We start from the raw sequence: 26609 nt of genomic DNA on the forward strand, positions 1-26609 counted from the left end.
GCACTGACATCTGCTACTTTCAAGCCCTTAGATGTGGATCCCCAAAAGAAAGCTGATAGACCACAGTTGATTCCTAGACTTGAAATCTTATTAATGGGAAGAGTCCAAACACAGAACAGGGAGGATAGAAGGGTCAATGAGGACTGTGTGGCTAGACAGACTCTCTACCAGAAAGAGCATTACTGAAGTTAAGCTATGTATTCTTCTGATACAGACTTCCTGCTGCAGATTCCTTACATTCTGAATAGATTTCAAATCAGTACCTAATTAGAGATGAGCTGTGAATGGACTCAAACCAGAAAGTTCTGCACGATTAAGCGGCAAAGTGCCCTTCTTGGCAGACTTGACTGTCAGACAGTAGTACTTCATGAACGTATGGAGAGACACCCACATTGATGCCTGGTATATGTCTAAGACGGGGGATTTGTGTGCTAATGTAATAGTAGCAGCTTTGGCCACGGTAGAATGAGCACACAGTCTTTCCGGAGGCAGCTTTTTAGCCAATGCATTGCAGACCTTAATGCAGAGCATGATTCAGCGTGAGAAGGCCACCTTCTGTACATCCTTGCTGTAGAAACTGGGCGCTCTTTTGGGGCAAGCAGTGGAGTCTGTTCGCCTTCTTAGAGGGGTAAGGTAGAGCATAGCATGCCAGCAGGGTGATGGTTTGACCAACTTAAAACAGCATCATAACGTTAGGTAGAAAAGATGCCCTACTTCACAGAACCAATTTATTAGGGAAGAAGGTAGCATATGGTGGAAGAACACAGTCTCTGAAGCTCACTCACATGCCATGCTGAGGTGATGGCAATGAGGAACACTGTTTTGATGGTGAAGAGCCATAGGGAACAGATGTGGAGCAACTTGAATGGAGAACACATCAAATAAGTAAGGTTGAGATCCCATTGGGGCATCTTTAAAGGAGAAGTGAGGAAACCGAAGCAGCAACCCTTTCAAAAACCTCAACAGAACTAATGATTTAATCAATTCAGGTTAATCAGGCAATCAAAGGAAGGCAGAAAGATAACCTTTAAACGAGCTCAAAGCAAGGCCTTGCGGGGTCAGGGACAGAAAAAACAAAACAATCTGGACTGCAGAAGGTCTAATTTGGTGTGTGCTGCACCAAACCATATACATTAGTCTCTTAAACAAGCATATACAGTCTTAGTCAAGGGATGCCCTCCTGCCAAGATGACATCAACTACCTCCAGAGGGAGATCGAAGACATTCAGCTGGCGCCGCTCAATCTCCATGCATAAAGGTGAAGATTGTGCAGGCTGGGTGGAGAACCCGGACTTTCTATTGGAACAGCAGATCCTCTCAGAGGGGCAGCCTGATCAGAGGGCAGATTATCATTCCCAGGAGTTCTAGATACTATACTCTCAGTACAGAGTCTGGAGCCACTAGTATGACTTTGGCTTTGTCAGTTCTGATGTTTTTGGGAACCTGGGGCAGGAGTTGTATCGGGGTAAAGGATTAGAGGAGTCCAGTTCCACCCAAGGTGTAATCCTTTTTCGAGCAAGAAGCTTGGAAACTCCAATGCGCAGAAGCACAGAAGTGCTGACATTGCACGTTATCGGCGGTGGCAACCAGATCAAGCCAAAATTATCCCAATTTGTGGAGACCTTGCACCAAATACAGGTGTAAATGCCACTTTTTTCAGCTAGAAGCCGACTGGTGAGTTTGTTCACCTGGTGTTCAATGAGTCCTCCAGAGGATTCACCACCAGGAAGATTTCTTAGCGGTCCAGCCATGTCTGGAGACGTAAGGCCTCCTGACACAAGGTCAGTGACCCCACCCCACCATGTTTGTTGCAGGACCACATGGTGGTGGTGTCTGAGCACCTGTACCAGGCTCCCCTTGATGGACGGCAGAAGGCATTTAGTGCAAATCGGATGGTCCATTGCCCCAGAAGGTTTATAATGAACCGGGACTCCACCAGAGTACAAGGGCCTCTGATCTCCACTTCTCCTAGGTGGCCATCCCAGCCCAGAAGTGACAGGTCCATCACCACTATCATCTCTGGATGGGGAAGGTAGAGGTGTATGCTGCTGATGCAATTACAGTCTAGTAGCCATCACTTCACATCTTTTCCAGTCTCCTATGATATCTGACCATGGTTGGAGTGATCCCCTTGACAATGGGCTCACTAGGATTCCAGATCCCATTTCAGACCCAGTATATGCCACCTGGCGTGCTCGACCAGCATTGCAGGAGGCCATCAGTCCTAACAGCCTCAGAGGCAACCTCAATGAAATTCAGAACCAAGACTGAAAGATCAGGCTCAAAGCCTAATGTCCTGGGGCAAAGGCATGCAACTGAGCTGGGTCCATAATGGCTACAGTAAAGCAAAGCCTCTGTGAAGGAGTAAGTTCTGACTTCAACACGCTTATAGTGAACTCCAAGGATTCACAGTAGTCTGGAGATAGTTGACTGTCTGAGATGAACCTGCCTTCAACAGCCAGTCATGAAGGTAGGGGAAGACTGGCACCCCTAACCACCAGAAGTGTGCTACCACCACTTTTGGGAACACCTGAAGGATGCTGGTGAGACCAAAGGGGAGCACAGTGACTGAAAATGCTCCTCTCCTACCACGAACTGCAGGTAGCACCGATGGGCTGGAAGGAAGGGACTATAGAAGAAGGCGCCCTGCATGTCCAACACCACCATCAAGGCTCCGGGGGCAGGAGCAGACAAGGCCTGCATCCGGGTAAGCATTTTTAACTTCTTCTTCAGGAGGTAGGCACTGTGAGGGCACATATCTAGAACAGGCTGAAGACCTCTATCCTTCTTCGACACCAGAAAGCAGCTGGAATAACAACCATGCACTATAAATGGTGCTAGCTAGGCTTTGGCAGCCTCTTTGCCAAAAGGGCTTGCACTTCCTGCCGCAAAATAGAGAGATGATCCTTTGTCACTGGGTTGGGGGTGAAAGGTGTGGTGTGGAAAAAAGGAAGGATAAGGCATAACTCTTGTGGACTATCTGTAGGTCCCACCAGTTCGGCATGAGTGTTTGCTGACCTGGATAGAATCAATGGATTCTGCTTCCCACTGATCGGCAGTGACCCTATAAAGGTATACTAAAGAGATTTGGCAGATGGGGCTTTGGGGGGCAGTGGACTGAGTGGCATGCTGACCTTGGCCGCAGGGCGAAAGACATCTCAGCCTCTCCCACAAAACTGCTGGGTCCCCTGCTGGAGAAGAACTGGCTGGCAGTATGAGACACCTCAAACAAAACTGCACAAGGAATGGTGGAGTTGTTGCAGCTGGTAAGGCTAGGTTGAGAGTCCCAGACAGAGAGTGGAAGCCCTACTCTCCTTGTGTTACAGGGAGTCTGCTTTGGCAAAACTGTGCCGTGGGGCAACAGAACGTCAAAATGCAGGGGCTGCGCCACTTCTGCCAGATCAGTACAGTCACACCAAAATACACGACTGGCTCACAGTGGCTTACTTGCCCTCCTAACCTTACAGAGTGACAAGTAATTCTGGCAACCCAAAAGGCATGACATTCTAGCCCCATTTCTCAGTGAATAGTGGAAATCAGGCCAGTCCTTTTCATACATTATCTCAGTAATACATTTCCACAGCAAAATTAAACAGGCATTTGCAATGCAATAGGTCTCAAATATTTTGAACAAGTTAATGGTCATCTTTTGAGAACAGCACCCATGAGCAAAAACAGAAGAAAACATGAGTGGAAACGGAGAAAAGGCAACTTAACAAAATAAAAGAAAGTTTGTTTTAAAAAATAAAAAACTTTGCAATTTTGTTTGTCCTGCTGGACACGTTTTTGCCAGTCACAAGCATTCTGTCTGGAGGCACTGGAAGTTAAAAAGAACAAAATTGTACCTCGATGATGTCGGGAGCGGGGAACAGACACTAATTAAGCTGAAAATGAATTAGTGCTAGATCCCTGCTCCAACCAGAGGAACGGAAATGATTCCAGGCGTGCCTTGACAAATTACGAGACTGGAAAGAAGAGTGCCACCCAAACCAACAAATGTTGAGTGACAGGCAGACTCCAAGCCCTTTACTGAACACAACAGTTTTGCAAGCGAGATGCATGCGCTAGCACACGCACTAGCAGGCTTGACCCCAAAAAGACACAATGAAAGTACACAATATATGTATTACAACTAACAGTCTATTATGAAGCATATTAGATGTGATTACAATACTGTCAATAGTAATGAAAATCAGTATAGTATTTAGAAAACTGTATAACACAATTAGTGCCACCATAATGCATATCTAGAGGCCTGAGACTACCCTGTAATTGTATGCGCATGAAGCTATTATTATTTATGATCTCTAGGAGTGGAGAACCCCATACCTATGTTTGCATAGTCAAGTGGTCCTCATAGGGAACTGTAAACTCAGTTTACACAGGCTGCAGGCCCCGGAGGGCATCTCAAACTAAAGGTCCTAATTTATAACGTTAGCTTAAGACAATGAAAAGCTACTGTGTTATGACTATAAGAGCCTGGGTGCGATTTCTGGACGTACAGAAAACAACACCTGGCACTTTTTGTCCCCACTGAACAGTTGGAGCCCAGGAAAGTGGCCCCACAGCAAGTGAAATTACAGTGTGTTTCACAACAATGGCACAAAGGAAAAAACGTGCACTGTACAACAAGGCAAGACAAAGACATCATGATTTCTAGAGTGCTAAAAAATGAGGCATAGTTATAGTGAGTCTATGCACAGGCCCCATGACATGTGAAACGTTCAAGCGCAGAGTAAGTCCTGTCTCTAAACAGGAAAGTCCTGGCGAAGGGCATGTCCTTAAGAGAAGGCTGGATGTCACCTAGAAACCCAGCAGATCGACGCCATGCATGACCACATATGGCAATGCTGGTGCCTCCAGCCTGTCCAGTGGAGTCAGTGATGTTTAAGCCAAAACAAATTGCGAACTTGGCCGCATCATGACAGTCTTGAATTGCCTGCGACTGGACGGGGTAAAGGTTTTCCCATACACCGGGGGACTTGTGCTAGTGAGTCCCAGAGGGCATGATTGTAATGACCTAACAAACAGGAGGTGCTGATCGATCACAGGGCCAAACTAGCTAAGCAGAAGAAGCGCTTCCCCAAAGTCTCCACTCACTTTGATTCCCCATCACTGTTGGGTTTGGTTCGGCTGGAGGAGGCCTGCACTATGAGGCTCTCTGGACAAGGGGGCTGTGACAAAAAGGTCGGGTCACAATGAGCAGGGCGATGGCCCTGATGATTTGCCTATTAAGTGAGGGCTCAGTGCATGCTTGGCCCAAGCCCCTAGAAGGAAATCAGTGAGGACGTTATTGATAGGAAGGAGGGTCTCAGAAGCAGTCTGGCCTGGTTGCAGGACCTCAGTCAACTCTTTTGTTTTTACCTCCATGGTGGGGAATTAGAGGTCAAGGACTGCAGCAACCCTAATATAATCATAGTGTAGGAGGCAGACTCCTATGTGGCCCCTCTGGAAGGTGGGGGGAGAAAAGGGCCATCTCTGGAACGGTATCCAATCCACTAGCCGCCTGAAGTCCTCATACTAATAGTCCTCATTACAGGGATGATCAAACTCAGTCATTTTTGGGTATGCAAAGACTGTTGCCTGCCTTGTGGTAGTGCAAGTGTGGAACGAATACACAATCAGATTAGGGCACAACGTTGGTTGAAGTCGGACCAGCATTGATTTAGCTTTTGAGAGGACAACCTGGACCATCTCTTTAGGTGAGGAGGTAAGCTTCAAAGTACCTAGGCCTAGGATGTGTATGGGCACCAGGGGCATTGTTGAAACCAGAACAGAGGGCAAAAGTAGCTCTGAGGGCAAACCCGTTGGTGGTAGTCTAGGTGGAAGGCGTCTCTGCTCCAAGGCACGGCTAAAGGCCCTGAAAACTTAAGATGTGTTGGAACCAGCTGTGGAATCGGCTCTGAAGCTGGTAAACTATGTCAGCAAGAATGCTGTTGCCTCTCATGCTCTTTATCAGAGGAGTAGGAATGGTGTGAATGAGCGTAACTCCAACTACTTGTGTTTTTTGTGCTTACCGGAGGATTTGGAACACAATGAAAACTGGCCTCTAGAACAGCTGTGGTGACTTTGTTAGTGGGACCGAGATCGAGTCTTGGATTTGGAGCAGTCCCAACACTGCACCTTCTGTGTAAAGCTGCATGGCGCCATCTTCCAGCGAAAATCAATGCTCCTTTGAAACATTATTTAGATACCACACACAGACCAGAAGAAATTAAGTGGCTAAGTTTGGAAAATATTGAAACAGGACTGGACCCTAAAGAGATCCGAAAACGCAGGGAAGTTTTGGGGGAGTTTTACTCTAGAGAACCATACACGAGGATTTAACAGTGAGTCCCATGGGAAAACGTTATCAAATACAATAGATAAGATCTTGGTCAGCCACATGGAGATCAATAGCAGATATCAACATTTTTCCCTTGGCTCTCTGTCTAAATTGCTAGGGAGAAGATCACGTATATATGTGAGTATCTTTTGGCTCTCACACACTCCACTGTTGGTCTATAGGTTCCTTAGTAAAATATGGAGCCCACAGTATCCAATGAGCATGGATCAATTTAGAATAAGCCTGAGAGACTATACATTAAGGAGTCAAGGTGAAATAAGCATGAACGTTTAAACACTAAAGTGTTAATGTAGCCTTTTGTCCACCGACTACTGAGTGTAACTGACTAAAAGTTGGCTTCAAAGTGCAAGTGGACATCTCTGCCCTAGTTTTATATTTCACTGTTGAGGGATTATGCCTCTCCAAATATGGCTGCCAAGTTGGTCTGCAAGTCTCTATAGATTTTAAATTACGAATTTCATGGGTGTGTAACAAGTAAGTTTGGAAGTCTACACACCAAAGTGTTATTTCATGGTTCTCTTCGCCAAATAAGGAGCCCAAAGTGTTTAAATAGTGTGTAATAATGTACTATAATTGAACTTCATAATGCGAGTGGACATCTTTGCCCTGGTTGTGCATCTGGGAGTTGGGTGTATACACCCTTGCAAACATCCCAACAGGGCTGCGAAGCTGATCCGTGGCTTTTTAGAGATTTAGTTTTCTAACCTCTTGGCATGAGCAAACGTTTGCCATGCCCACTTGACACAATGTGCTATGTTTTCGGAGGTATTTTTGAAAACTGGCGTCCCAAATTCTTCTGAGACATGGTGGAACCCGGAGGGCTGTTCGTGCTCGGAAGAAGCAAGCTCTTTTCCTGCTTCCTCATTTCCAACACGCCAGGATTGTAAAGTAAGTGTTCGGACCGCTGCAGAGCTAGAAAGAGTATTTGTTTATGAACACGCTGAAGACCAGGCACCACAGCACGTAAAGCTTAGCGTCCGTTACATGGCACCTGTGCAACATCTGTTTTAGTATTGGACATTACTGGGGACTCAGGGCATTTTACATACTGTGGTCAACAGCAGGTTGTGATGCCATCCATGTTAATTTTGGGGTAACGTTAGTCGGTCAAGATTCTAGCATTAAGGATATGTGCTTGGCATTCAGGCAACCTGGACTGCTGTGGTCGTATGCACATGGAGTTGCTTCAAGTCGTGCTACTTTGAAATTGAGGGAAGTGGGGTCCCCACAACTATTGTAGTAAAACCTCTATTTAACGACAGGTGTTGCTTTGCTTGACTATTGTTTTTCCTTTTTTAGCGAATTCTGTTCTATTGGGAATACATTATTCTAATGCTTGTGTTTTGCAGCATTCCATCCAAGTTTAACATAGACTTCGAGATACTGTGTGAGGGGAGGAGGCAAACGGGCATATGTTGAGCTCTAGTTAGGTGTAGTCGGATTGTTTTCAAGACTGCAATCCTATTTTTTGGGTCCGGTGCAGTGTAGAAGCCTCCCCAATATTTGTTATGCCCTTTCTCTGCAGTGTATTTACGTTTTACATTATATCAGGAACAGGTGGCTTCTCATTCAATATTCTTGACTGTTTGGGGACTTTAGCCTCTCAAAGTAAACAATAAATGAGAGACAGGGAAGCATCTTAGTCTACCAAACATCACTATGCATTGGCATGAGTAAGAGGCACAACTTCGAAATGCATGGGTAATATTGAGAGATACAACTTTAAACTATATCAAATTAATATTGATAAGTAAGATTCACAGTTTTTTTTCTATCTTGCCTTTCTGTTGTCAGGTTAGTGGTGTGTTTTGGTGATGATCTAATTAAGATAAGAGGATGCACACACAGTGATCTATCTGGCTGTGGTGGAGGTTCTGGCCTTTCTAGCAATAGGTCAAAATGATTGTTTACTGAGCTCAGCAGCATACTATATGTGAATACAGACTGAAGAATAAGTTTACATAGTGTCTCTCCTGAAGAAGGCATTGTTTGCCAAAATGCGTGTAGGGAGAGAGAAGTACAAGCCACAACGATCATATGTTACTGAGCCTCATTTTGAAAACTAATATGGACAATAATATAAACTTGTATTATAACATGATATATGTAAAACAAATGTAAAATAAAGAAATGTCTTTTAGAAAATTGACTGTTAGACGACAATGACAGTTCAAATTGCAAAGTGATATTGCTTTGATTGCAAAATCCTGTTTAGGGTGGAAGACATGGTTTTAATGGAGATTGTTGATGTTTGATAGGATCTTTGAGGTAGTTAGAAATGTGTGTGTGTGTGGTGAATGAGGTTCATGGTGGGTACATTTTTAGCAGTGTTGATAAATTAGTTATGTTGAATACTGTGTAAAAAGAAAATACTTTCTTGTGAATAGCCAAATAAATATTGGCTATTGGAGTCTGATTGAGCTATAATTAGTAAAAACATTATTATATGAATTAAGATTGCTGGGGGTACTTTTGCAATTTGCCATCTTCCAGCGTGCAGAGGTACTATGGAAAAGTGTCCAGATCCAGTCTGACATCAGTCTGGCGCTTCGGCAATATTTAAAAGCAAGGAATCGCCACCTAGAAGTCTATCAGAAAACAGGAACAAACTGACAGAACTATTTCCAAGCAAGAGTTTACTGTGTGAGGATATGCAGCAGAGAACTGCTTTCAACATGGCAAGCAACTGCTGACCTTTGACCAAAAGAGGAACCATGCACACCAAAACAGTTGAAACAAGAGGAACTTTACAAGAAAGAAACACCTTCAATGCAGCATATTTATGATGGTTTGCAAGCTCTGCAAAGTTGCAGCAGTTGAAAAGAATAGTTCCTTAGTAATCCGAGAAAAGCAACTTATGTCAGATTCATTAGGAAAATGAGGCATGGGATGGCATATGGAAAGGTTACATGAGCATCTTAACTATGAAGAATTATTAGTAGAATCAGTATCGCAAGAGACAGACTGAGCTGGATATCCAAGTCAGGTTATGTACTTTCTGGAACTCCAGAACCAAAAGGGCAATAATGAATGTAGTATTCTGGATAACACAGAGAATAGATTTAAAAAACGTAAGATACTTAAGCAAACGTTTCTTATCCACTGTGACTAAACCTCTAACAGCACTGAACCAGTACCTTTAGCCTGATATAACCAGTCTCTAATATTTATATTTGCTTTTCTCTTTTTAGATTATTTTAATTCCTTTCTAACAGTTACAATTATTGGACATATGCAAAATGTCTGTACTTACCAGGATAGTGGCATGGCCACAGCTGCCATGCCAGAGACGGTTTATTTAGTAAATCTTCGTGTTTGCATTACAATTGGCTACATGACTCAATTACAAATCATGAAAGTCATACATTGCAGAGCTTAGAATTGCTACGGCCACCCTCTTAACAAAAAAAAATGTTTAGCCCCCTATGTGGTTGCAAATACTACCGCAAAGGTCAATATATTTTTGGACACTCATCCTGTCTCTTCACTATCTGGTTTATTATCCCCTTGGGCTAGTGCTGAGACCTCCTACAAGGGTGTGTTCCCCATTTAGGGTACTTTTAGATCTAACCTGTCACCAAGAAGATACATGAAATAATCAATAATAGTTGTTCAAAAAACTGCATTACATCCTCATTAACAGATCCTACATATACATTCAGTGTTGAGCACTACTATATCATGTGGGGACTGTGAGAATGATGCTCGAACAGCTGAACACAGGTTTTGTGCTAGGATAATTCTAGTTCAATATGAACCCTTAACCTTGCCTCCCTGTTTCAAGACACTTGCTTCAGGCTTATGTTTCCTTCTTCGTCTTTGGTTTCCCTGCAGTGTCTTGAACGGGACTTAATGAAGGATAGGCAATACACCCAGAAACAAAATTGCATCACACATTTTTCAATCTGTATGTCTTAATACAAATACACTGCCGCTGTTCTAACATGAAAGCTATACTAACCTGTAAGGCTATCTGGACGAGATGGGACCATTCTTTCATAGATGTCGTACTGTTGTTGTGCATATTGATCAATGTCATGAATAGGTCTCTGTAAAGTTCCCAAATGCTGCGGCACTGCAGTCATACCAGAGCGTTTCGGAGAGGAAGACGACCCCATTTGGACATGAGATGGGTTATTTATGTTTTCTTGTGCATCACTTAAGGTAAGAGGTGAGCCAATTCTACCAGATGACCCATATGTTTTGTATGGTGAGGTTACGCCACTGGTGTTACTTGACTGCCTGGTAGGGACAGAGCTAATCCGGCGCACAGCTGCTGGTGATCTTTGCGTAGTGTATGGAGAAGCTGGTCGCTGAGCAGGTAACGTAGTGGAGGAAAATGCGTTGGATGTATTAAGAGGTCGTGAATCTGTAACCGAAGAACCATATCCACTGCCTAAAGAAGTTCTCAGTGATCCTCTTGATGGAGAAATCCCTGTGCCCACAACATAGGTTGGAGATTGTGGTCTAGCTGGAACTGAACTCACACGTCTCATGGCTCGGTTGGCTGCAATATTCACTGATGGCTGTTAAAAAGGAATAAACAAAAAATGCAAAGAATGACTTCAAGTTTTAATAACTCCACACATTATTTAATAGTAAAGGTGTATATATAAAATTCAACAAACGGTCCACCTTGTGGCGCGCAAATTCACAGGTGCACACGCGAGGAAAGGAACATTCCTCTACAATCTCCAAAACAAACAATTGCCAAGCAATTGACTCGCTGCACTCCAGGAGTTTATTACTTTATCAAAGAATGTACTACAGACAACACCACCAATGCGTTTCAACCACTCGGTCTTGTTCACAGTTTAGTTTAAATAAACTCCTGGAGTGCAACGAGTCAATTGCTTGGCAGTTTGTTATATATACATATACACATACATACACACATATCTATACCTAGTTATCAAAATATCCAACCATCTCTCTCAACTCACAATACAGATATATAAACAGGACTTATTTCTGTAGATCTGATGGCATCTGTGAAGTTTCCACTGGTGAGACATAAAACCCATTCCCTTTTTATTACTATTCAAGCCCTGAGAAAATATTCAAAATGGGCAAGGTTACAAAAACAAAATATTACACAAATATATTTTCATGTCTTAGACAGCACAGCTACCACTCAAATTGTAGAGCCCTGACATTAAGAGAACAGCACTTATGTTACATCATTCCTATATGTCCAGACATCCGATCACAGTTATGAACAGCAATTTCAAAGGCATAAAAAAATCAGATGATGAAATGTCACTACGAGTCATAAAAGCTATAACTGCAGTCCTTTTGAACACAAAGGAAATTATATCCCAAAATCAGTAATACCCATCCCTGAATCAACTTAAATTATCGCTCAAATTCCAGAAATATTTTGGGAATGTTCTACTTTTGTCATAAACCTCATGGATCTACGTTCAATATAAAAAAAAAAAAAAAAAAAAACGTAAATCTGCACCTGCAGGTTTCCGACCTCATATATGTGGAGATTTATGAAGTTCAGGAATTCTCACTCATTTCTACAAGTTTTCTTGGAAAGCTAGTTTGTCGGTTTTAAAGACTACTTAGGGAAATTTATTGTGAATTCGTAACTATAGCAACACAACGGCTGTTGTTCATGAGTAACTAACTGCTTGTACAAGTGCTAAAGACCGCCCAATGTGCGCAAACGCACTTTTCTTCTGCACTGGGAAAGTATTTTCCACTTTGAGAAATTCCTTTCATTTCATAAATTCGAGGGGTTTTCCAAGCCCACTTCCATCAAGGGAAAGAGACAGTTTTTAATTTGAGCCAGTGGTTACCAGTGGTAGCCACAAGCACTCATTTTTGGGGAACAGACACTTATATTTCCTCATAAGAAATTCACCAAGAGCAAGAAAAGGAAAACACAGAAACGGGAAAAAAGAAAGACTGAAAAATTGTGAAAATGGCAAAAGCAAGAACCTGCAAGAATGAGCTGAAGGGTCACGGGGTGCTGGGTAGCAGATTACAGAAGACTGAAGAATATTTAAGACTACATAGCCTTGTTGTTCAGCACAGCCACATTTAATTTTGCCAGCCGCTGGCTTCTAAGCAGAGTTTTGGGCATGCGCACTTACTCTTTTACAAATTAAGCACTGGAAAGGGCCTTACCATTTCGAGGTATGCCCGGCAAACGGTAATCTTGCACATGAACAAATCTTCGGGATATTCCTACCCTGCAACGCCCACTTCCTACATATAGGAGCATATATACTGAGACAAAAATGTTTGTATATGTGAATGGAATCTTTTTAGGAATGTCACACCATTCGTTATAAAGGCTATTTCACGTAAAAGCCAAACGTCCATGGGCAAATATAGTGGCGAATATAATTTCTACCAAATAAAGGCATCTACCAGCAAAGAAAGCTTATATTTATCTGAAAATACATTTGTTTAACCTGCAAATCCAAAGTTTTACATTTTTGCGAATAAAAACAAAATAGCTTTAAAACATCATTTTGCCATTTTGTGAAAATGTTTCTTCACCTGCGTTTCCAAACTATCAGCTTGAAATTTGTATCTGGCAGGCTATTTAAACACGCTACACATAAACAAATAATGCATGGCGTGCCAATGATTCTATATTGTGCCCACTTTCACCACATACAAGGGATGGCTTAGGGGAGTGGCCTGCGGCCGATGAAGCTGCACGCTTAGCGCGGCGCTCCGGTGCTGCGAACGGGGCCCGGCCGAAATAGCACTTCCAAACCCCGAAAATGATCGGCCAGATAGGCCCCGGGGAGCGGAGTACCACCCGATAAATGCGGTGTAAACTCTGGCGAGAAAAGAATAACGGCTGAGGAGGTGAACGGTGCCTCGTCCCAACGACCTCGAGGAACCAAGATGGCGGCAGCCTCTGGGCCCCGGCCCGGCTGAGCTCGGACCCCGGAGCGGAGAGACCATAAACCTGACTGAAGCGAAGCGGGATCACCCACACTCCAGGAGCGACCCGGCGGCTACCCCCGCTCCCGCGGAACAAGTCACTGAGGCGAGCGCACAATAGCAGGCGAGCAGTGTAGCAGCAGCCCTGCGGAGTGCCGGCCCGAAGTGAATCATCTTGATCCGTGACCCTGGAGGAACTGGCAGAGGCCTACGAATGGGTTACCTGCAGCGGAAAGAAGAGCCGTGAGATTGAATCTTCCATCGAGAGACACTGGAGGAACCCCCAACCCATACAGTAAACGGTACAGAAACAGGGGAGATCACGCGGCAGCGGGAGTGTGAACTGATGGGCCTACACTTCGGCCTCATTGACGGCCCTGAGCGTTCCCTTTCGACTGTGGCCTCGCCATACTGAATAGTGGGAAAATACGTGGAACAGACAACCACGCTGAAGAAGCAGACGGCGAGAATAACACACGCTCGATCCTGGACTCTGTGTCCTCCCCCCCCCGGCCCCCCCCCCTCCTAAGTCTGTGAACACTCGGAGTCGCGACCGTGAACCGTGGAGGGAGTGGCCGTAAAATCCAGCACGTGCCCCCCCACCTAAGATACGGAAGGTCGACGGGGCCCTGACCACATGGTAATCTACACCGATCGGGACGACTATACCTTCCCTCTGCCGGGAGTGATGTCTTGTTAAACGCGACCCTGGTCCCCAGCAGCTACAGCTACCTGCCTGAGCAGGCACCGAGTAACAAGGATGGGGAAGCCCAAGAAACGCGAGGGGCTGGCCCCGGAAGACTCCGATGGCACCCAAACTGCAGGTCGGCCCCAGAGGACAGACACCTGAGATGGCACGGCTGACCAGGAAACAACTTTGGATACGGTACTCCAGGCCATCAGAGAATCTCGAGAAGTACTAGAGCAAAAAATAGATAACCTGAATGTAGACCTCTTCCTACTGCGAGATGATCATCGTAGGCTAACGGAGAGAGTGGGAACGAATGAAAAGGGGATTAAGCTCATGGCCTCAACCCAGAAGTCTTCTTCTAAAGAACTCTTGAAAATTACCTCTCGTGTAAAAGCGCTAGAAGCAAGAGCGGAAGACGCTGAAAACCGTGCCCGCAGGAGCAACATAAGGCTGATTGGCATAACAGAGGGAGCGGAGACGGCGGCGGTAAATATGGAATCCTTCCTGGAACACTGGATCAAAGAAACAATACCTCCTGAAGGCCTATCAATGTTTTTTGCCATAGAAAGAGCTCATAGGGTGCCTAGCAGGCCTCCTCCCCCCGGAGCGAGAGCTCGACCAATAGTGGCAAAACTCCTGCACTTTAAAGACAGGGATTACATCCTGTCACAAACGTGCCTGAAAGGTGAAATTGCACTAAAAAAATCAGCGTGTTATGCTCTTTCTGGATTTCACCAAAGAAACTCAGGAGCAAAGGCCTCCTTCAACAATCCCAAACAAATCCTCAGTGAAAATGGGATAAAATACGCCATGCTCTTCCCGGCCAAACTCAGAGTGGAATATGAGGGGAAAGTACATTTCTTCACATCCCCACAGGTAATCGATGAATGGCTGGAAGCCAAGAATATCACAGCCCCGGGCCCCCACCATGGAACTAGTAGCAAAACCCCTAGAAAGCATAGCAGATCCTCCAAACGAAATAAGGAGATTGCTCCTCCAAGGCACCAAGCTCTCCAAGAAATGCACGAGGCGGTGGACGCGGCTGCAGCACTGGGCCGGGGCTCTTTCCCCTCCTCCCAGAATTCTGGACACACCTCGGACCACGACTCGTGCAGTGGAGACTCATTGAGCTCGTCGCGGGATACCCTCACCAGCCTACCTAAAGTGACCCCGAGATCCTCAGAAGAAATCATTTGACTTTTTGTTGTTAGAAGGAACACTGAGAAGCATCAAATAAGCAGGGTCTAGATAGCAGAAGAACAACTCTCCGGAACATCCACACTAAACACGCCCTGCGCAACACCCTACTGGGTAGCTAAATATAATCTTGCTGGGTCCCGGAACCGGCCTGGAGTGTAGCCTCTCGGTCGCTGACATGCCACCCTCCTATAGGATTTTGAGACAAGTTATAATGGTTTGGACGGGAATAGTTCTGACCACCGGTCCTGGGGAGTGGGAGTTGGGAGTTGAGTTTACCAAGTTAGTATTAAGGGATAATCTAGCACTTAACATTTATGAAGCTGACAGCTCACGCATTGAAATCACGCCGCCACAATATATTCCAACACACAGTAATTTCCTCATCCTCCCTATCTTCTACAAGGTTAGCAACCAAAATGGAAACCACAAAGTATAAGATAATAACCTGGAACGTTAGAGGTCTAAACAATATGTCCAAACGTTATAAAGTATACAACTATTTAAAGCGCAGGGGGATCCACATTGCTCTACTACAGGAAACGCACCTGGTAGAACAGGAAGTTAACTCCCTTAAGAAACGGTGGAGAGGTCAAATAATCGCCACTAGTTACTCAGCTTTTGCAAGGGGAGTATTAACCTGGATCCGACCGGGGGTGCCCTTTCAGCTTCTTCACAAGCACATAGACAGGGATGGGGGATATGTAGTGGCCTCCGGGAGACTGGGCGGAAGAGATGTAACATTAAGCGGGATATATGCACCCAACCAGGACCAGGGGAAATTCCTCGATAAATTGTCCCTTGAAATAGGCTCACTCCTAACAGGTCCTAATATAATTGGAGGGGATTTTAACTGTATAGCTAACGTTAGCCTGGACAGATCCATTTCACAGTCCCCTACTCTAAAAATTGCTAAATCATTTGCAGAGTGGCAAAAACACTGGCACCTGGGAGACTGTTGGAGGCAGCTTAACCCTCATACTGAGGACTTTTCATATTACTCGGCGGTACATGACCTACATGTCAGACTAGACACTTTTTTAGCCTCTCCTGAAATTCAAATAGACGTAATTTCCGCTGAATACCTGTGCCGTACAATATCTGACCATAACCCTCTGATTCTATCGCTATCCTGGGGAAGGGAGAGAGCGACTATTCCAACATGGCGTCTGAGGGCTGAAATGCTTGAGGATGAGGCACTCAAACATCTTTTGCATTCAACCATAGTTGATTTCATTAAACACAACGCACAAACTGCGTCCTCCAGATCCATTGAATGGGAAACATTCAAAATAGTTATAAGAGGCACCTGTATCAGTGAGAACATAGGAGCCTGGAAATCTATGGAAAACGAGCTCCGTAGCCTGGAGGATTCCCTCAGAGACCTTGAGCGCAGACGCCCTACACAACATGATCTGGCCCCCCTCCTGAAAGACACCAAAAATAAAATAATAGAAGTAAACAATAGGCTGTCACGATATGATTATAAGCAGCACATAATCAAACAACACTCAGAGGGGGATAAGCCTGGTGCTCTGCTGGCGTGGCTGGCTAACCCACCTAAACAACAAACTGTCATAGTGGAAATCGAAGACACCCCAGGCACCAGCGTTTACAGCCAAAAAGAGATTAACTCTAGCTTTATCAACTACTATTCAACACTATATGCGCCCCCCACTGAGACACTAACTAACCTCCAATTACAAGATCTAGAAGACCTCGCCCTCCCCAAACTTGGGGAAGAGGAGAGCTCAGCCTTAGCAGTCCCAATATCGATTGCAGAGATTAAAACAGCAATCCAAGGCATGGCTAAAGGTAAGGTCCCAGGATCCGATGGACTTCCTCTGGAGTTCTATCTCCTGTACCAGGACCTGTTAGCCCCACATCTCAGCACAATATATACTGAGGCTTGGAGTGGGGGCAACCTACCACAATCTACTAATGAAGCCATCATGATTCCCCTACTAAAACCTGATAGGCCCCTAACAGATGTCCGTTCTTACCGTCCATTATCCATGCTTAATATAGATTATAAAATATTAAGTAGGATTCTTGCTAACAGACTACTGCCCCACATGACCTCGTTAATCCACCAGGATCAGTCTGGCTTTATCCCGCAACGTAGCACCACACAAAATATTAGACGCCTGGTGTCGGTTCTTCGTTATATGCCTCCGGAAATGACTCAGTCAGCGATTATCTCGGTCGACATAGAAAAGGCATTCGACTGCCTGAGATGGGACTACCTAGAACAGGCCATGCTGAGAATGGGGATGGGAGAGGGATTCACACATTGGACTAGGTTGCTATATTCAAATCCCACTGCTAGGGTGAGAACAGGTAACACCATATCTGATTCATTTACGATTGGCAGAGGAACTAGACAGGGTTGCCCACTATCCCCTCTCCTTTTCGCAGTAGCAGTGGAGCCCCTGGCCCAAATGGCTAGAACCGGGCAGCACTTCCAAGGCATTTCAATCAATGACTGGACACGTTATATCGCCCTTTATGCCGACGATATGGTGCTTTTTCTCCGTAACCTAGGAGATCATCTACCAGGTGTAATAACCATGCTTGAGAAATACGACTTAGCCTCCGGACTTCGGAACAACTGGAGGAAGTCCACTATATTCCCCATGTAAAGTAGCACACCAGAACCGAATGAGACGAGAGGGTTACCCTGGTCTCCTAACACTTTTAAATATCTAGGAGTAAACATATACCATACTGCAGAAGACCTCCTTGAAGGAAATATACATAGAGCAATCAGGGGAGTCAGAGCTAGCATGCGCTTCTGGGAGACTCTACCATTAACAGTGTCCGGCAGATTTGCCCTTCTTAAAATGATAGTGCTACCCCAAATGCTATACTACTTCTCTACCATCCCATTGGTAATCCCGAAGGCAGTATTCAGAAGCACTGACTATGATCGCGAGCTTTATATGGGGACCGAGCAGGCACAGAATCGCACTAAATTAATTGCAGAGAACCACTGCAGAAGGGGGCCTTGCTGCCCCAGACCGAGAAATCTATTACTGGGCAGGTCAACTACAATGGCTAGCAAAACTTATCAGCGAACCCCCAGGCGCGACAGACTTTCGGATTCCACTGAACTGTCCATCTAAAAAGATACTAGGGATAGTATTGACTCCTAGGAAATCAAGGTCACAATTACCAATGGAATGGGAATCAACTAGACACTGCTGGGAACAATTCCTAAGAAGAACCCGTACAAAAACCCCATACACACCTGAGGCTCCCCTGGGATGTCGGACTTATGCTTTGGGAGACCACATTCTTAGGGGTCTCAATAAGTTGGAAGAACACATCACAAAACTAGGTGACATATACAATAACGGGAAACTCCGCACTTACTCGGAGCTCCAAGATCAATTTAATCTCCCGTCAGGTTTGTTCCTTATATATAACGCAGTCAGCAGAACTGCACAAAAAATTTGGGGATCGGCAGCTATCGAACCTCCAACTCACAGTGGCTGTAACATCCTCTGCACAATAGGAGAAAGGAAAGGAGTGATCTCAGAAATATATAAATCATTACAAAACAGTTCATGCACACCCCTAAATAAACTCGGAGACAAGTGGCAGACTGATTTAAACACAACAATTGAAGATGCGCAATGGACAAAGATCACCTCCCATACTTACTCCGTATCTAGAAACGCCAGATTCAAATTAATAAATCTTTACATTTATCATAGAGCCTACTTAACCCAGCAAATGATAACTAAAATATACAATATAAACGAAGCGAGATGCCCTAGATGTACCGAAACAGCTACAGGTCTGGTACACATGCTGTGGAGTTGTCCACAACTCAAATCATATTGGTCAGAAATTTTTAGGAGAATTTCCGACAGCACTAGCAGGAAGATCACCCTGTCCCCACTAGTGGACCTGCTAGGAGACTTCCCCCGCCCTACTGCCCACATAATGTCCAATAAATTTATTGACTTGGCTCTAGTCCTGGCCAAAAGAGAAATCACCTCACACTGGAAAGACTCAGTAGGCCCGCAAATTAAGAGGTGGCAAGAAGCGCTAGAAAAATGGGCAGAAGTGGAGGGGTCTGTGCTGCTAAAAGAAGCGCTACAGGGCCGGAGGCCGAGAGAGGGCGCTACACAATGGGACTCAATACTGGAAAGTTTGAAAAACTTAGACTCGCCGACACCTGAAAAGGATCAGACGGCTTCAGACCCCGAACCAGAAGCAGCACCCACGACATAGAACTTTGGTAGCGATTGATACTCTGCTTAAACCATCAAGAACTGTCAGCTCAGGAATATAATGTGTTGATTTAAGTGCAATATGGGGGGTGGGGGGTTTAACAGTGAGAAATTGGGGATTTACTGTTCATGGTTAAAAATTAATAAAAGATACCTAAAAAAAAAAAAAAAAAAATACAAGGGATGGCTTCCCAGAACCTAAGGATGTTCAACAAATGCCAGATGACCACCATATGCCACAGCTGATGTTCAAATGCCACTGAATACCTCAATGTGACAGGGATTGCCATTAAATGTGTGACCTTATGCTGGGTAAGACACTACACGCCTGAGATTGTTACTATATGCTGACTGTTACTACCATATATTAAATATGCTAACCAGATGCTATGGAGGGCCACTATGTTTTCCAAACATATTTGGTCACGCCCACCCCCTCTCTGTCCCCTCTCATTCCATGTCCTAATGTTGACTTTATGGCTAGTCCTCAGCCTGAATGCTATTTGTTTCCCCCTCACCTTCCAGATTCCTTTCAGTCCCTCTTTTCAGACTCTTGCTTGCATGTAGAGAAATCACATTTACTGCATATAGTGATCTATAAAGTTGGTTGCACCTGGTTATGATATGGCTGAGTACTATACTGCTTCTTCGTAAAATGGCATGCATTTTGTTCCCTTTAAAGTGCATGAATACCACTTGGGCAACACTTGGGCAAGCGTGTCACTGAGGGGATTGGTGGAGAAACACGTGGGAGAGAAAGCAGCAGAGAAGCAGAGGGGCATGAGAAGTATAGAAGGAAAACATTTGGAAACCATATGTGCTAGACTTGGCATGCTTGGTGTGGTCTCCCCTAACCTTTTGCCTCTGCTTCCCAGGTTGATGATGTGTGCTGTACTCTGTATTTGCTGTTTTGTTTTTATACTCAGCACTTTACCACTGCTAACCAGTGCTAAAGTGCAAGTGCTCCTATGTAAAATGTATGTGTAATTGGCTTATCCATGACTGGCATATTTGATTTATTTGTAATTCCCTAGTAAAGTGCACTAAAGGTTTCCAGGGCCTCTAACTCAAATGCTACTAGTGGACCTGCAGCACTGGTTGTGCCACCCACATGAGTAGCCCTATAACATGTCTCAGACCTGCCATTGCAATGTCTGTGTGTGCAATTTTAAATTGCCAATTCAACTTGGCAAGTGTACCCACTTGCTAGGCCTAAACCTTCCCTTTTTATACATGTAAGGCGGCACCCCTAAGGTAGGCCCAGGTAGCCCATGGGTATGACATGTACTTGTGTGTTACATGTCGTAACAGTGAAATGCCGCTAAATTTAGTCTTCACTGTTGCAAGGCCTATCTCTCTCATAGGTTTACATGGGGGTGCCTTTTAATAACTTTAAAGTGCAGATTCCCTTTTGAGAGCAGATAGAAATATGGAGTTTGGGGACTCTGAACTCACAATTTACAAATACATCTTTGAGTGAAGTTGGTTTTTAAATTGTTAGTTTGAAAATGCCACTTTCAGAAAGTAGGCATTTTCTTGCTTAAACTATTCTGTGACTCTGCCTGTTTGTGGATTGCCTGTCTAGGCCAGTTTGAGAGTTAGGCTGTTTGTGAATCCCCTCTAGAGAGTGACACAAATGGAGCTGGGGTGTAGCCTGCATATTCTAATGAGCCATCTGTGCTAGAGTGGAGGGAGGATTGGTCACTTACACCTGAATGGGCTGTGCCTGCCCTCTCACAATACAGTCTCCAACACCTTGGTGTGTGTCTGGGGCCTGGCCTGGGCAAGGTAGGATTTTGTAAACAACAGAGACTTTCATATGAAGTCTGCCTACTTCAAAGGTATAAAAGGGTGTAAATATTGGACTGCAAAACCCCTGAAAATTAGATCACTTCTGGAACCAAGAGGAACCTCTGCCAAGGAGAAGAGCTAAAGAACTGAGGAGAAGGGTTCCCCTGCCTGTGACTGTGCTTTGTTGGGCTATCCTGCAGTTGCTGCTTCTGCCTGTGAAAGGGGACAAAGACTGGACTTTCAGGTATATTCCTGCTTGCGAAGAGTCTCCAAGGGCTTTAACTGAGCTTGCCTCCTGTTTTGAAGTCTCAGGGCCATGAAATTCTTCCTCTGCCAGCACCTGGACTCTCTGCTGAGACTCCTGCCCTGCCAAGTGGTGCCCTATACAGTCCCTGGGCCCCTTAAAGGTGAAGTTGGCAGAACAAGAGCTGAAAATCCATGCACAGAACACCGTACGGGGACATTTTCGATGCACCATCTGCAACACAGCAGATAAACAACGCACTGCCGTCTTCATGGCTAAAATTGACGCTCCATCTGCAGCACGGGTGGGAGATTGACGCACCGCGGCTTGAGAAACAACACACAACACCCGCTGTGGCTGCTGATAATGACGCAAACCCCACGCAGCGCACTAACATCGTGCAACTGGATTTTCCATGCACCGTCCCTGGACGTCAAAGTCAACCTGACTATGCGCAGATTTGAGGTGCCCAGTCCGGAAATCGATGCATCGTTCTCTTGCGAGGGAGAAGAAATGAAGCATGGCCTCTCTTGCGAGGAAGGAATTGACGCATTGCTTTTCTGACGCACGCTCACCCATGCATCTTTATTTTTGATGCTAACCAGGTACTTTGTGCAAAATCAACGTTTCCATTGTTTTCTATGGAGTAAGACTCTTATTCTTTTGAAAATTCATATTTTAACTTGTGTAAGTTGGAGTTTTGTCATTTTGGTCTTGTTTGATTTAGATAAATATTACCTATGTTTCTAAATTGGTGTGGTGTCCATTTTGTAATGTTTTCACTGTATTCCTGTGTGTCTTGGTATAAATACTTTACATATTGCTTCTGAGCTACGCTTGCCTTCTTGCGCCAAGCTGCCAAGAGGGTGCGTGGGGGTTAAACAGGTGTGTTTCTCCTTTGCCCTGACTAGAGTGAGGGTCCTTGCTTGGACAGAGGGTAACCTGACTGCCAACCAAAGAACCCATTTATAACAACATGCATTCTTGTGGCTAGTCTAAACAAAAAGAAAAAAGAAGTGCTTGAAAAGTAAGCTGTGTAAGGAAGCACGTAATGAGGACGAAAAACCAAAGAGTGACAATAAAACCAAACAAAAGTAAACAGCGGGGGGCTCTAAGTCAACTGTAAGCTGATAGTAGGTCTTTTTGCTAACAGATAGCTTGCGTTGTCTGGTAGGCAAGACAAAAAGAAATACGGAACAAGAAGAAGCTCATAGAGGAATACCTGTATGGGTGGTAAATCAAATGGACAACACAAGAGGGTTTGGAAGGTTGGGGTTGTTCAGAATTGCAGAATTATACAACATAACAGAACAGTAGCAGATTAAATTATCCCAAGTCTCAAGAGGGAGTCTGACCTTCAGTGGAGTCCACTTCACAGATAATTATAGATGTGGCATGCCATAGAGCACTAGGCCTCGAGTAGTAGCCCTAAAGTAGCATTGTTTCTACAATATAAACCTTTAGAAGTTTAATAATTATGGGCACACTACAATGTAAGAAAGATTCCCAGATATGTAGCTTAAAGCACATGCACCACATAATTTTGAAAATATGAGGGAAGAATGTGAAGCCGAGATTGGTGAAGTGGATGGAGAGTACAGTGTGAGATTCTTGTAGTGGACTCTTCTTTAGGTTTCGTTTGATCAGATTTGTCTGCAACATGTATATTAGACCAAGGAGAATTTATAAGATGATATGGAATCTGTTACATAATTATCATGGATGTATGACTGAAATTATATTTTCAGCACTCACACTGGAGCTGCGGTGGTGTGGAATTCCTATAGCACAAAGCCCAAGACATATTGTTTGGAGTCAAGAACATCAAGTTTTCATGTTCATTTTGTCCATGGCGCAAGTAGGCCCAACCCCTCCTGCAGCACCCTTTGGCTGCCAATTTATAGTACAACATTATGGAGCAAGGAATTGAATTTTATGCATTTGAGGTAATATTTGTGTCCATATGTTAATCCTGTTCAAACTTATTTTTATGGTTCATTATTGCAAAGTCTTTATTATTATGGTGAGAGCTTTAATACATGTTGTAAGCTCAGATTTCAATACTGGCAGTGACAGTAAAACAAAAAAAACAAAAAAAAAACATGTGTACATATGTTTACAAAGTTTAACAATATTAAGCTACATATACTGCTTCCAGACTGATCTCGAATTAGATGCAAATATTTACAGAAGCTTTTGAGCAAGATTGAGGAGTCTTTGCTTTCAAAATAAAATGTTCACAAAAAATGAAACTAGGAAAAAAAATGTTTTGCTAACTTACTGTGAAACGTTTTGTACCATTTTTTGAAGCATCATTCAGTAAAATGTGTTGATGCATGCTAGTATTTCCAAAAAAGATTCATAACTGAAAATTAGTGAAACTCGTTTCAACAAGAATATAAACGAAAATAAACAAGCATTGGCAAAGCGAATCGGTCCAAAGTTGGTCAGTCTTTTGGTTTTGTCAGTGCGTGTCTTGTTTTGACTTGGCTTTTGTAAAACTTTATTGTTGTGGGAGCTGCCAGGCCCTCACTATTGTAACAAACATTGGCAAACCTATTGTTTTGTCTAAAAAGCGCACACTGCTACAGTAGTTCTTCACACTGAAAAAAAACGACTTTGTGTGCCAATATGCTCCTTTTGAAAGAGCAGATTGCTATCACTCACAGTGAAGCCAGTCGATGGATAGTGAAATAGATAGAATTTTAATAATAACAAAAGGTCATGGTTAACACCAGATCAAATTAGGGGCCCAATTTTTAAAGATAGTCACAGAAGTGCACCCATGCTCTTAGTCTTTGCATTAGTGCAGATTTACGTTTTCCTGAATTCAGGAGAATTTACAGAAGTAGATCAGGAAATTGTACTCCTTGAAAATATTTGTGAACTATATGTTGTGTAGATTTGCTCCTGCGAAAATCTGTAGTGTTTGTAAGTGCACTTTCCTTACAACCACTTTTTTTCCCCAAGCCTGGAAGAAGTTTTACTTCTGCCCTCGTCAGGAGTAAATTTCCAGCCTTTCTCACTATGGGAAAAGATTAGAAAATAGCTGGAGAAAACCCTAACAGCATAATAGTTAGTACGTTTGCACAAACTCAAAAGGGCATTCAAAACACGGATATTTTTCTTTTCGCTACCTACAGCCCCAGTATGTAGATTTGAGGAAAGGTGACAAAATAAGGTAATTGCTAGTGTTCAAGCCCTACTATAGTATTATACCTGGCATAAGCAGAAAGGCTATTATCAGATCTCTTAAATATTGAGATTGCTGCCATAATTTGTTGCTGCACTGCATGACATCAAAGGGTCAAGTAGATTGTTTACAGCACAAGTAGATTTAAAAACCAACTCGTCCCATGGATAACTGAATATTTTATTAAATTCCATACCCTTGTTGGAACTGCAGGTTGATACACAGATAGGGGGGTGTGGAATAGGTGCTTGTAGGCACTATATTATCTACAATGGGACAGACGGCACTGAGACCAGACAGATGCTCCTCGAAAGACTGAAATGTAGAGTTGTCAATGGTCATCAGGGGATTGTGAAGTATGTAGTTGACAGTTGCAAAGTGAGTGCTGGGTGGCAATATGTGTAGGGTGATGGTAAAAGTAATATATTATGTTCCTACAATAGCTGCCAAAAGTTGAGGCATGTAATAGGATCATTTTTGTCTTCAGTGAATGAGGTGGTAGGCTTTGATGTAGGGGTTACAAGCATGAAGCTCAAATGGCAAAGAGACAGTTGCCTTGCAGTGTGGAAGATTTGAGTGGAGGGTACTTTCAATGATAGTGCTTGAAGTTGAAGTGGTGAGGAACGTCAGTATTCACTACTCTGTTTTCATCTGGGCTAGTGATATTGAAACTTGCCTTAAATTGCTATGTTTGTGTATGCAAAATTTCAAAAACAATTCATCATGCTAATTAATATCCTGCTGGCAGGTAGATGAGGACGAAGGAGAACAGTATGGCCAGTCAATTTAGAGGAAGCATATACAATGTACTTTTAGGCTCAGTGGATTCCTAAACTTCTGGATTGCAGTACTGAAAAGAGCCCTCCCTGTATAGGCATCTGCTATCGAGTTAATGCACTGGCAAAAAAAAAAAAAAGTGTGTGAATGGCTATGAAAGGAGGTAGCTACTAGAATCCACAGTTGCAGATGCCCAAGAGAATGTTGACAGCGGAGAAAGACAAAGAAATCATGGAGTTTGAAAAACACACAGTTCTTGCACCCCTCTTCTACTTCTTTGTATACCTTGTCTTCTTCCCGCTTCATCCTCCTTTTCCCCCTTCTGTTGCTCCCTCCTTATCTCACTTTTTTCTTCCTCTTATGCATAGTCTTCTTTCTCCCTCTCCCATTCCCCTCCCCCTCCTTTTCCCTCTTTTCTTCAGATTTACCTTTATCTTCCTCCTTTTTCCCTTTTCATACACCTCCTCCCCTTCCCTCTCCTCTTCCCCCTTCATCCCCACTGCACGTTTTCTCTTCCTCATCTCACCCTTCTACCCCTCTTCATTTCCCCTCATCTTCTCCTTTCACCAATTTTTCCCTTTTCTCTTCCTCTTCTTCCCTCTCTTTTCCTCCTCTTTATCCATCCCCACCAACCTTCCCAGATGCATGTATTATTTTGCTTCCTCATTGACTGGGCCCAGTAGAGATTACGTTTTTTTTTTGCAAATACAAACAAAATATCTCTACAACATCAGTTTCCCATTTTATTAAAAAATATATATTTTGCCCCTCCCTCTGCACTCCCAAATTAGAGGGGGAGAAAGGCAGAATGTAGTCTGTGAGGAGCAGAAGAGCAGCCATTGCCATGCAGCCTCTCCTGCCTATAAACCTTTTTTTTTTTAATCCTGGTGGCAAATCTGCTCTGTCCTGACATCCTGGAGCTTCTAATAACTTACTAACCAATCCCTGCAAGCAGCAGCCTTCAGTACCCTGTGGACCCTAAAGCTGACACTGCAGACAGGGTTCCTCATCCTGGTGGTGCCACTAAAGTGCTAGGGCATGTCATGCCCTAAGGTAACTATAGCTTGCTCCCTCGCCATGCACTGCTAATTATCCCAGATATTACCGCACTCATGACATTTTTTTTTAACATCACTGATAATATCACTGTAACATTTGTTGCAAAATTATCCATAAAACAGCCAGTGAAGGCATGGGCGCGAGTCATAGTTACCTTA

General features: G+C 44.0%; 1 protein-coding gene across 8 annotated transcripts in view; it reads right to left on the bottom strand.

Moving 5' to 3' along the window:
* The window catches only part of PKP4 (plakophilin 4), a 643120-nt gene that overhangs the window by 294676 nt on the left and 321835 nt on the right, over window positions 1-26609 (bottom strand). For all 8 annotated transcript variants that reach the window (XM_069225136.1, XM_069225133.1, XM_069225134.1 and 5 more), the window contains exon 8: window positions 10308-10872. In XM_069225136.1, coding sequence (XP_069081237.1) covers window positions 10308-10872 — 565 coding nt within the window. The remainder of the gene's footprint in view (window positions 1-10307; window positions 10873-26609) is intronic.

Source organism: Pleurodeles waltl, chromosome 3_1 (genome assembly GCF_031143425.1).
Source record: "Pleurodeles waltl isolate 20211129_DDA chromosome 3_1, aPleWal1.hap1.20221129, whole genome shotgun sequence".
Lineage (NCBI taxonomy): Eukaryota > Metazoa > Chordata > Amphibia > Caudata > Salamandridae > Pleurodeles > Pleurodeles waltl.